Source organism: Dysidea avara, chromosome 2 (assembly GCF_963678975.1).
Source record: "Dysidea avara chromosome 2, odDysAvar1.4, whole genome shotgun sequence".
Lineage (NCBI taxonomy): Eukaryota > Metazoa > Porifera > Demospongiae > Dictyoceratida > Dysideidae > Dysidea > Dysidea avara.
Genome location: NC_089273.1, coordinates 8,776,823 through 8,789,715, shown reverse-complemented (window position 1 = coordinate 8,789,715; position 12,893 = coordinate 8,776,823). Strand labels below are relative to the sequence as shown.

Below are 12,893 nucleotides of genomic sequence, written 5' to 3'. Positions count from 1 at the left end.
GAACAAAGTTAATCAAATAATGATGTTGAAAGTGTCTAAACACTGCAATGGAACTTCTAACGGTCATTGTTTCAGGCCTTAATAGGTGGGTGGGTTAGTACAAATCTCTCAAGTGGTCTTTATAAAAATGTGGCCTTTCTAAACAGGTGACCTCTAAGACAAGTTCCACTGCATGATTATTTATGGTGTATGCCTAGTGAATCACAACACTAACTTACTTTGCGAACTTAAGAACCTTGGATCTAGTGTTTCCAGACCACCTATTTTAAAATAAAGTACAATATCACTTAAACAAAATATTTAACAAGTACCTTCTCGTGATAAATCTCCATGCCACTTTTCAAAGAAGGAAAATCCTGTTGAAATGGAATGTAGAACCTTACTATCCACATCACATATTTTGTCATGACTCAAAAGTCCTTTCTCGAAAATTTTATTACACGCCTCCAAGTATTGCAAAGTATACTTCACAGTGGCAACATCATCTGGTGCAGGATCAGACGTAAGATAGTGGTGCAACTCAGACAATACCAATTCTTGCTACATATAAAGTCCACATAGCTACGCAGGTATACAAAATACAATGAAAACCCACCTGCATAATCTTTGCAGGCAAGACATTTAATTTTGTCCATGCATCTCGAAGAACGTGCACTTCACGAAGTTTGGGGATCATTCTTGCATGCCCCTGGTCTCTCCTCTGACACTCTCTGGAGTACAAATCTAAAATTGCCTTCCACCCAAAAGTGGTCCCATCCGCAGCAGTAAATGTCCTCGTTCCCCCTTCTTGTGAGGAGAAAAGAGCATTAATCATGTTCTTCAACTGTTGTGTGAAACAATGCAATAATCTGATACAGTTATGTGAATAGATTTCTACAGGTTACCTGGTGACTGGGGCATATCAACCAGTAAATTCTATTGAGTAGATCATGAGGGTTCACAAACCAAGGTCTGACAGCGTATGGATCTGGACCATCAGATAAGCCATACATACCCTGGAATCTATGTGTTAACTTCAATGCAGCTAAGTTGGGAGCTGCACCATCACATACTAGCAAACATGTCCTCAAGTCATGTACCTATATTAACAAAGGTGTTTTATGCGCATGATCAGACATACAGGGTAAAATAATACAATGGTAACACCAATACTTAATGAACTTTGTTCCATTATCTAGAGTAAAGCACAATACAACTATATATAAGTACCTTGAAAAGTTTGAGGGTCTGAAATACACAAGAACAAATAAATTTAGCTTGCATGGTTTCATTGCTTGTATAAAATGGGCCCACGATATCAAATGATGAGGTTAAATCCCTCCACAGGAATTGGAGTATATAATTTGTCTGCTTGGTACGGTGGTCTTTATCAAAAAGCTGAAATACATCATGTAAAGAAGCTTGCGTCTCTTCTGTCATTGCCAACCCAATAATTCGGTGACTTCTAGAATTCCACATCAATGAGGATACAACCTTCACCTCATCAAAAACAAGTATACCCGTTGATAGGGGTTTTCGTTTGTTCTCAGCTTCACATGACTGTTGGAAAATCCTATATCTTTCTACTTGCTTGCTGATAGATTCAGTGGCAGCACCAGCCTCATGTTGAAATGCTCCTGTGTATGCTTGGAGAGTTGAGCGGGAGGGTAACTGCAGTATGTCAAAACTCTTAAGAGCTTCATATGCTGCTGGACTTCGTATAAAAACAGCAAGGGCTAAGTAAAAAAAAATGACAAGATAAAAATAGCTATGTAACATATAGTTTAATGGCCATACCTATTCGTATAGTTACTAAACTCCAGCGATTGTTGCGGCATCCATTCTCTATAAAACAAATAATAACATGTTGAGTTAATAGCAACACACTTACTGTTGATCTGCTGATCCTTAAAGAACTTTTGTTGAGTAGATTGTCTGTTGCTTTCCCAAGCAGCACGGATTGACTCTCCTACTGAATGTTCATCAGCTTCATTGAAAATCTTTTCCAACTCACCTTCATTGGCCTCCTCAATCTTATTCATTATATTAGTCAACTCATCTGATTGCTCATCATCTAATGTGACCTCTAACTCAGCACACCGTGCCAGCTTTGTCTTGTCAGCTGATCTCTCCGTCTGTGTAGCCTTCTTTCGTTGAGCAACACTTGCTGGAGACAAGTACTTTAATTTGAAAGAAGAAGATGGCTGTTGCCTGGCAATCCGTCTTGCAGGACTGACTGTAGATCTTCGTTTCTGGATGTCTAACTTATATTGAAGACTCTTACAATTCTTGCACATGACTGCAAAGCTAAGTTTATCTTCTTTGCTGGCATTCTTTGCAAGCTGATGCCACAGCAAACAACTCTCAGAATCCATGCGACTGAAAGGTTTCTCCCACTTACGAACACCTTTGATATGGTATCGGATGACGGAATGATACTCATCATAATAACGCTTTACATCAAATCCAGGACAAAACTTGTACTCACCAACTCTTGAAATTATATCACAAACAGCAAAAACGTCAGCCAAACTTTTAACCGTACCCGCGCGAATTGAGGTAAACAACACTTGCACATCATAAGTAAAGCCATTTGATTCTGCTGATAAAAATAAAATTCTAGCAACAGACAGATGATTATTTCCTGGTAGTGAGTACAATGAACGTTGCACAACTTCTAATGCTTCTTTCTTTTCACAAACAGTTTTAATGAAAACAAGATCAGGATATTTCAACCTCCCTTTGTTAGATACATTTTCAAAAGATAGATCATCTCTTGTACTTTGTGTAGCTCCAGCATTGTTATCCACTGGTAGGGATAACGGATCAGGTGAATCTGTGGACTGCAAATATGTACATTGAGGTGGAAGTAACTGAACGGCCGGCTGGACAACTTGGTGAGATGGATTAGCCGGCTGTACAACTTGGTGAGATGGATTAGCCGGCTGCACAACTTGGTGAGATGGATTAGCCAGCTGGACAACTTGGTGAGACGGATTAGACGACTGTACAACTTGGTGAGATGGATTAGCCAGCTGGACAACTTGGTGAGATGGATTAGCCAGCTGGACAACTTGGTGAGATGGATTAGACGGCTGTACAACTTGGTGAGATAGATTAGCCGGCTGAACAACTTGGTGAGATGGATTAGACGGCTGTACAATTTGGTGAGATAGATTAGCCGGCTGTACAACTTGGTGAGATGGATTAGCCAGCTGAACAACTTGATGAGATGGATTAGCCGGCTGTATCAGTAGTGTTCGTCCCAAAATCGACTGTGACATGGGCCTACTTAGAAATTGATTCATTGGTTGACCAAATAACTGGGTAGCTGGGTGGAACGCCAACGGTGCTATTACTGTAGGCGGCGGATACTGTACTGTTCCTTGCTGCTGGGAACAAAAGGTTCATTTCGACGTAATGTTACGCTATTGAATAAACTCACCTGATTCATAGAACTAAACTCAGACAGTTCAAGAACTCGACGTCTCTTATCGCTCCTCTGAGGGTCATCGCTTGGTCGTTTAGGAGTTCCAGCCATCGTAGTATTAAGTGAATGCCATTACACGCGCACCACACAAACACGCGGTAGTGCGCGACTAACTTAGTATGGGTTTCGAAGCCTCACGTTGTCCAACATCGTTATCTGTCGGCAAAGTCGTAGAGTTTCAAAACTATCTTCACTTATCAACAGTGTAGTCATCTGTGCCCGCGTGTTGATGAAATGCGGCAACATACGGTAATTTCCTGGTGATACTACGAGCAGTGCGTTTGTACGGGTTATATTGAGCGTTCGACACTCTCCCTCTACACTAAGGCCACTCCAATTTGTTTTTATGTTTCTGGTCATCTGAAGTTTAGTTTTAGATGCGGGCGGGCGGAATTCAGCAATAAAGCAGCAATGAGGTGACTGCTCAATTAGAGTATTTTTTGTGATTTACTGACTGTTCTATTAGAGTATATCGATCCTACTATGCACTCTGCCCATTTCTTGCAGGTTTTCACTGATAAAAGACATTATAGTGACACATAAGCAGTTAGATTTAGCATGTTTGTAGCAGCCCAATATTTGTCTCTGAAATCCAGCTTTTTCAAAAATCTGATGCGGGCATATTCCCCATGTATTTCTGAAATTTCACTTTCTGTAAAACTGAAAGGATGCGGGCGGTGGACCAGAAACATAATTACCAATTGGAGTGGCCTAATATTATGAACTCTTGCCTTAACTCATAATCTGTTTGCCATCCCAACTTCAAACTTATTGGCATAAAAGAAGGCTAGTAGAAGAATATCTAATCCAAAACAGCCAAGCTGTAAAAAAGTGTGCGGCCCTCAGAAAGGCTATGGTGAAAAACGATTTGGAATCCAAGGTGGCGGCCAAGAAATGGCTGTGATGGTAGGTTAATGGTAAAAATTTTAATAACGACAATTCAGGTGAATTTTTGTGCCGCTTCACAAAATTTACCTAAATTGTCATTATTAAAATTTTTACCATTAACCTACCATCACAGCCATTTCTTGGCCGCCACCTTGGATTTCACATCTTCTTTCACTATAGCCTTTCTGAGGGCCGCACACTTTTTGTACAGCTTGGCTGTTTTGGATTAGATTTCATTTCTTTTTGTATTTGTATACCCCAAAGCCGGCCTATGGCCAGCTTTGGGACTTTTTTAACCTATGTCTTTTTTCTTTACTACAGGAAGAAGAAAAGATGAAGTAGATGTACTTTAAATATTTTATCAGTAAATGTACAAATTATATATATAATACATATGTGACCGGATTTGCGAAAAGGGGTCTTCCACACACATCCAATTTGCCAACTTTGACAATTGATAACTTCAGATTGGAAAGAGCTATTGCCTTGAAATTTGGGCAGTGGTGAGCACCACTATAGCTGAATACATGTTGCAATTTTCAGGTTAATATGTTACTTGAACACTGAGTTATGGTCTCCAACGTTTACGGAATTGGATGTGTGTGGAAGACTCCTTTTCGCAAATCCAGTCACATATATTGATTACAGAAATCCCCATGGTGGTTTCTTTGTAACTGAACACTCTACAAGGTGACTTCTTCTAATTGCTCTCTCTACAGGGTGAATTGTTTGTAGCTGAACGATCTACAAGGTAACTTCTTCTAGCTGATCTCTCTACAGGGTGATGTGTTTGTAGCTGAATTCTGTATAAGTGATTTGTTTGCAGCTGAGCTCTTTACAGAATGGTTTCTTTGTAGCTGAACTCTCTAAAAGGTAACTTCTTCTAACTGATCTTTCTACAGGGCAATTTGTTTCTGACAGAATTTTCTACTGGGCGATTTCTTTGCAGCTGAACTCTCTACATGGTGGTTTCTTTGTAGCTGAACTCTATACAAAGTAATTTCTTCTAGCTGATCTCTCTACAGGGTGATTTGTTCGTAGTTGAATTCTGTACAGGTGATTTGTTTGCAGCTGAGCTCTTTACAAAATGGTTTCTTTGTAGCTGAACTTTCTCCAAGGTAACTTCTTCTAACTGATCTTTCTACAGGTTGATTTGTTTGTAGCCGAACTATCTACAAAGTAACTTCTTCTAACTGATCTTTCTACAGGATGATTTGTTTGTAGCTGAACTATCTACAAGGTAATTTCTTCTAGCTGATCTCTCTACAGGGTTATTTGTTTGTGGCTGAATTCTGTACAGGTGATTTGTTTGCAGCTGAGCTCTTTACAGAATGGTTTCTTTGTAGCTGAACTCTCTACAGGGTGATTTGTTTGTAGCTGAAATCTCTACAAGGTAACTTCTTCTAGCTGATCTTTCTACAGGGCGATTTGTTTGTAGCTGAGTTCTCTACAGGGTGTTTGTTTGCAGCTGAATTCTCTACATGGTGGTTTCTTTATAGCTGAACTCTCTATAAGGTGACTTCTTCTAGCTGATCTCTCTACAGGGTGATTTGTTTGTAGCTGAACTCTCTACAGCTGATTTGTTTGTAGCTGAACACTCTACAAGGCGATACTTCTAGGTGATCTCTCTACAGGATTCCTTGTTTCTAACTGAACTCTCAACAGGGTGATCTGTTCATAGCTGAACTTTCTACTAGGTGATTTGTTTGCAGCTGAACTCTCTAAATGGTGGTTTCTTTGTAGCTGAACTCTCTACAAGGTAATTTCTTCTAGCTGAACTCTCTACAGGGTGACTTGTTTCAAGCTGATCTCTCTACAGGGTGATCTGTTCATAGCTGAACTTTCTACAGGGTGATTTGTTTGCAGCTGAACTCTCTACATGGTAGTTTCTTTGTAGCTGAACTCTCTGCAATGTGACTTCTTCTAGCTGAACTCTCTACAAGGTGACTTGTTATCTCTCTACAGGGTGACTTGTTTCTAGCTGAACTCTCTACAGGTGATTTGTTTGTAGCTGAACTCTCTACATGGTGGTTTCGTTGTAGCTGAACTCTCTACAAGGTAACTTCTTTCTAGCTGATCTTTTTACACTGCATATTTGTTTGTAGCTGAGTTCTCTACAGGGTGATTTGTTTGCAGCTGAACTCTCTACATGGGAGTTTCATTGTAGCTGAACTCTCTACAATGTGACTTCTTCTAGCTGAACTCTCTACAGGGTGACTTGTTTCTAGCTGAACTCTCTACAGGTGATTTGTTTGCAGCTGAACTCTCTACATGGTGGTTTCTTTGTAGCTGAACTGTCTACAAGGTAACTTCTTTTAGCCGATCTTTCTACAGGGTGATTGAGTTTTTTGCAGCTGAACTCTTTACATGGTGGTTTCTTTGTAGCTGAACTCTCTACAAGATAACTTCTTCTAGCCGATCTTTCTACAGGGTGATTGAGTTTTTTGCAGCTGAACTCTCTACATTATGGTTTCTTTGTAGCTGAACTCTCTACAAGGTAACTTCTTCTAGCTGATCTTTCTACAGGCTGATTTGTTTGTAGCTGAATTCTATACAGGGTGATTTATTTGAAGCTGAACTCTCTACATGGTGGTTTCTTTGTAGCTGAACTCTCTACAAGGTAACTTCTTCTAGGTGATCTTTATACAGGGTGATTGATTTTTTTTGTAGCTGTACTCTTTACATGGTGGTTGCTTTGTAGCTGAACTCTCTAAAAGGTGACTTCTTCTAGCTGAACTCTCTATAGGATGATTTGTTTGCAGCTGAACTCTCTACATGATGATTTCTTTGTAGCTGAACTCTCTACAGGGTGATTTGTTTGTAGCTGAAATCCCTACAAGGTAACTTCTTCTAGCTGATCTTTCTACAGGGTGATTTGTTTGTAGCTGAGTTCTCTACAGGGTAATTTGTTTGCAGCTGAACTCTCTACGTGGTAGTTTCTTTGTAGCTGAACTCTCTACAATGTGACTTCTTCTAGCTGAACTTTCTACAAGGTGACTTGTTTCTAGCTGATCTCTCTACAGGGTAACTTGTTTCTAGCTGAACTCTCTACAGGTGATTTGTTTGCAGCTGAACTCTCTACATGGTGGTTTCTTTGTAGCTGAACTCTCTACAAGGTATCTGATGTCTCTACAAGGTCACTAGTTTGTAGCTGAACTCTCTACGTGGTGGTTTCTTTGTAACTGAACTCTCTACAAGTTGACTTCTTCTAGCTGATCTTTCTACAGGTGATTTGTTTGCAGCTGAACTCTCTACAGGGTGATTTATTTGCAGCTGAACTCTCTACATGGTGGTTTCTTTGTAGCTGAACTCTCTACAGGATGATTTGTTTGCAGCTGAACTCTCTACATGATGATTTCCTTGTAGCTGAACTCTCTACAGGGTGATTTGTTTGTAGCTGAAATCCCTACAAGGTAACTTCGTCTAGCTGATCTTTCTACAGGGCAATTTGTTTGTAGCTGAGTTCTCTACAGGGTGATTTGTTTGCAGCTGAACTCTCTACGTGGTAGTTTCTTTGTAGCTGAACTCTCTACAATGTGACTTCTTCTAGCTGAACTCTCTACAGGGTGACTTGTTTTTAGCTGATCTCTCTACAGGGTGACTTGTTTTTAGCTTAACTCTCTACAGGTGATTTGTTTGCAGCTGAACTCTCTACATGGTGGTTTCTTTGTAGCTGAACTCTCTACAAGGTAACTTCTTCTAGCTGATCTTTCTACAGGGTGATTTGTTTGTAGCTGAATTCTCTGCAGGGTGATTTATTTGCAGCTTAACTCTCTACAAGGTGAATTCTTCTAGCTGAACTCTCTACAGAGTGATTGATTTTTTTGCAGCTGAACTCTCTACATGGTGGTTTCTTTGTAACTGAACTCTCTCCAGAGTGATTTGTTTGTAGCTGAACTTTCTACAGGGTGATCTGTTCGTAGCTGAACTCCCTATAAGGTAACTTCTTCTAGCTAATCTTTCTACAGGGCGATTTGTTTGTAGCTGAGTTCTCTACAGGGTGATTTGTTTGCAGCTGAACTCTCTATGGTAGTTTCTTTGTAGCTGAACTCTCTACAATGTGACTTCTTCTAGCTGAACTCTCTACAAGGTGACTTGTTTCTAGCTGATCTCTCTACAGGGTGACTTGTTTCTAGCTGAACTCTCTACAGGTGATTTGTTTGCAGCTGAACTCTCTACATGGTTCATTTCTTTGTAACTGAACTCCCTGCAAGGTGACTTCTTCTAGCTGATCTCTCTACAGGAAGATTTGTTTGTAGCTTAACTCTCTACAGGTGATTTGTTTGCAGCTGAACTCTCTACATGATGGTTTCTTTGTAGCTGAACTCTCTACAAGGTAATTTCTTCTAGCTGATCTCTCTACAGGCTGATTTGTTTGTAGCTGAACTCTCTACATGATGGTTTCTTTGTAGCTGAACTCTCTACAAGGTGATTTCTTCTATAGCTGATCTTTCTACAGGGTGATTTGTTTGTAGTTGAACTCTCCACATGATAGTTTCTTTGTAGCTGAACTCTCTACAAGATGATTTCTTCTATAGCTGATCTTTCTACAGGGTGATTTGTTTGTAGTTGAACTCTCTACATGATAGTTTCTTTGTGGGTGAACTCTCTACAAGGTGATTTCTTCTATAGCTGATCTTTCTACAGTGTGATTTGTTTGTACCTAAACTATCTACATGATGGTTTCTTTGTAGCTGAACTCTCTACAAGGTAACTTCTTCTAGCTGATCTCTCTACAGGACAATTTGTTTGTACCTGAACTCTCACATGATTGTTTCTTTGAAGTGAACTCTCTACAAGGTGATTTCTTCTAGCTGATCTTTCTACAGGGTGATTTGTTTGTAGCAGAACTCTCTACAAGGAAACTTCTTCTAGCTGATCTCTCTACAGGGAGATTTGTTTGTAGCTGAACTCTCTACACGTGATTTGTTTGCGGCTGAATTCTCTACATGATGGTTTCTTTGTAGCTGAACTCTCTACAAGGTAACTTCTTCTAGCTGATCTCTTTACAGGGTGAATTGTTTGTAGCTGAACGATCTACAAGGTAACTTCTTCTAACTGATCTCTCTACAGGGTGATTTGTCTGTAGCTGAACTCTTTACAAGGAAACCTCATTTAACTGAGCTCTGTACAGGGTGAATTGTTTGTAGCTGAACTATCTACAAGGTAACTTCTTCTAGCTGATCTCTCTACAGGGTGATTTGTTTGTAGCTGAATTCTGTATAGGTGATTTGTTTGCAGCTGAGCTCTTTACAGAATGGTTTCTTTGTAGCTGAATTCTCTACAAGGTAACTTTCTTAAACAAAATGTCTATTTACCACCTGAATACATACCTGAGTTTCATCTACAGACATCACAGTACCAGCTACAGACCAGATCATGCCATATGTTCAGACTCATCGAACCATTTTGTAACACTGACACCTACAATTACTCCTTTATACCATCAACATCAAGGCAATGGAATGTACTACGTACCTCACTACATCTTTGAAGCGGAAAACACAAATCTCTGGTACGTAACTATTATTTTGCAATCAATAGCTAACATTATTTATTATATTATATCTGTGTATATTCTTCTGTTTGTAAAGTTTTCACAGCAAAATTAAATAATTATAATAACTTCTTCTAGCTGATGTATCTACAGGGTCACTAGTTTGTAGCTGAATTCTCTACATGGTGGTTTCTTTGTAACTGAACTATCTACAAGGTGACATCTTCTAGCTGATCTTTCAACAGGGTGATTTGTTTGTAACTGAACTCTCTACAAGAAAACTTCTTCTAACTGATGTCTGAACAGGGTGAATTGTTTGTAGCTGACCTCTCTACAGGGTGATTTGTTTGTAGCTGATCTCTATACAGGTAACTTATTTCTAACTGATCTCTTGAATTCTGTTCAGGGTGACTGCTCTATTAGGATGACTGCTCTATTAGGATGACTGCTTTATTAGAGTATCTCGATCTCGCACTTGCTAAACCAAGTTGGATTTCGTGTTATAACTCCGTGGCTTTAAGTCTGATTCTTCTACACCATTGAAGAGCCTTTCTAAGATGATAACTCCATCTGTACAGCGATTTTCAAAGCATTACCCCAAGCGGTTTATCTGGTAGGCGTGGCAAGCAGTCGTTTTTTTATTAGCTAATCTCGATTGCGTAATTGTTACACACTGTTGATTTTTTCGCTGTATCTTCCTGGTTTTTAGCTCGATTTCTTTCAAACCACAAAAGGTTTGAGGTTCAATAGTTAACCTATTCACCCACCGATTTTCAGCTTCTTCCCATACGCGGTTTACCCTGTAGGCGTGACAACATATTGGTGTTATTTTTCGTGCATAATCGCTCATAACTCTTTGCCTGTTTATGGTATTCCAGCCAAAGTTGGTACAGAGATGCGCCTTTATATCCCCTTTCTGTGTGCCAAATTTCAAGGCAATCGGATAACGCGTTCGCGTTTTATAGCAGTTTTTGTAAGTGTGCGAAAAGAGGAAGAAAAATAAGAAGAAAAAAAAAACGAAGAAACTAAGCCAATTTTTGAAGTCGCATATCTCAGGAATGCCTGAAGCGATTTCGGTCAAATTTGGAATGTGGAGTACTGAAGTTGGAGGGAATGTACACAGCAAAATTTGTCTTGTTTCATCAAGGCAGCACAGAGCTACGGAGGTGCGAAAATTGCGTTTTCTTTCTTCCTGTCAATATACTCACGGGGTTGCGCGCCGGCTTCTTGGGCCGCACGACACACTACCGTGTGTCTTGATCTGAACAAAAAATAAAATCAATTAAAAAATCCGATTTTGAAATAATTAAGATCAAAGGAAAAAGTCACATTTTTGTAGTTTGACTTTTTCCTTTGAGTAATTATAATGAATTATATATCACTTGAAAGAGAATTTAATAAACATTCCACAAATCTAAACAGAAAGGTTCTGCGGAATCACTGACAAAGTTATGTCCATTTTATTAAACCTACGTATGTAAGCTGATGTAATATTTTCTAATGAACGTTGAGCGGTCATATCTTAAAGGGAGATTAATAGAATGGGCCAAATTTTGGTGTGAGAAAGTGTCTTAGTAGAGTCCATGTCTATGCCAAATTTCATGAAAATCCGAAGGGGTCAGGATTTTTTTTGGTTGATTTGGTATGGAATGACCCATAAATAAAAGCACTCTTCTGATGTGCCATCAATATCACAGAATTGTCTACTAACAGTAAACTAGTTACAGTCGATCAGTGTTGACAAGTCTACAATGACTATTCCTACAACTATCATAGTATTACTAGTAATACTAGTTGGTGTTGTGGCTCACGGTACTAACAATGATGTCTCCATTGAGAACTGTTGTGATCTTGGATTTAGACCTTTTGTATTAAGTGAGATTACTAACAAGCCTAAACAATACAAACTGAAGAATTTGTGTAGTAACAATCGATCAACTATCACTATGTGACACTATCACTGCTGGAGGAGGATGGCTAGTTTTTCAGAAGAGAATAGATGGAAGTGTTGACTTTAACAGAGACTGGCTAGATTATGAAAAGGGATTTGGTACACTACCAGTTGATGATAAAGGTACCACAGGAGAGTTATGGATAGGACTGTACTCTTTTCATTGTATTACCAATCAAGGACAGTGCATGGGAGCTACGTATTGACTATACATTTACTAATGGAGCAAAAGGTTATCTATCATACAATAACTTTAGAGTATATAGGACCAGCCACTGAACAGTATCCATTAACAATATCAGGATTTGATGGAACTACAACTGATCCATTCTCATACCATAATGGGATGAAGTTCACCACAAGGGACAGGGGCAATGATCACTGGAGTGCTAATTGTGAAGTACTTTTAATGGTGGTAATGCTGGTGGATGCATGGTGGTACAAATCTTGCTCCATCATACATCCCAATCATCAGCACAATCACAGTCGTAAAATATGCTTCAATAACCAGTGGCATCCTCTGCCATTCATAGAAATCAAAATCAGACCAGAGGATTGCAACTTCATCAGTGATGATGTGTGTTATTTGACTGATTATCATGTAGCTATTAGTATTGTAATCACATCATGTACATTATAAACTGGTAGTGTATTTCAGTACAGTTGTACCACATTTTCATTTAGTATTATTAGTGTCATTATCATTCAACGGAATAAGCTGCATGGTCTAATGTACATTTTGTAAGCTACAGGTGTACAGATGGATAGAAACCAATTACTGTACCATTGTGTACTAGGTTATTTCATACTAAATGAGCGATTAATTAAGTAATAATTAATTAATTAATTAATATTTTGCTAACCTTTTTAGTGTTAAATTTTGTTTAAAATGTTAAATTTTATCTAATTGAAGACTGTACTACAATTGTAACTTAACAACCATATCATCTCTGATTCCAATGTACTTCCATTATAAAGCTAAATGTAGCTACAGTGTACAATGGAACTACTACACTGAGCATAGATATTATTGTAATCAACACATTTAACATGTTAGTTGCTGTGGCACACCCCTGGGAGCAGTGACA

General features: G+C 39.0%; 1 protein-coding gene across 1 annotated transcript; it reads right to left on the bottom strand.

The window, feature by feature from the left end:
• Positions 1-520: 520 nt before the first annotated feature.
• LOC136247770 (uncharacterized) lies at positions 521-3,689 on the bottom strand. Its single transcript, XM_066039596.1, has 6 exons — positions 3,425-3,689; positions 1,871-3,371; positions 1,777-1,824; positions 1,210-1,715; positions 885-1,079; positions 521-823 (listed from the first exon to the last, which is right to left on the bottom strand). Exons 1-6 carry the CDS (start codon positions 3,518-3,520, stop codon positions 521-523), a joined length of 2,649 nt encoding a protein of 882 aa, XP_065895668.1. The 5' UTR covers positions 3,521-3,689.
• Positions 3,690-12,893: the final 9,204 nt, after the last annotated feature.

Coding starts and splice junctions, on each gene's coding strand:
- LOC136247770 (XM_066039596.1), bottom strand. CDS start 3,520: ATGGCTGGAACTCCTAAACGACCAAGCGATGACCCTCAGAGGAGCGAT. Junction 1,080..1,209: donor AGACCCTCAAACTTTTCAAG/GTACTTATATAT, acceptor TTGTTAATATAG/GTACATGACTTGAGGACATG. Junction 824..884: donor TGATATGCCCCAGTCACCAG/GTAACCTGTAGA, acceptor TTCACACAACAG/TTGAAGAACATGATTAATGC.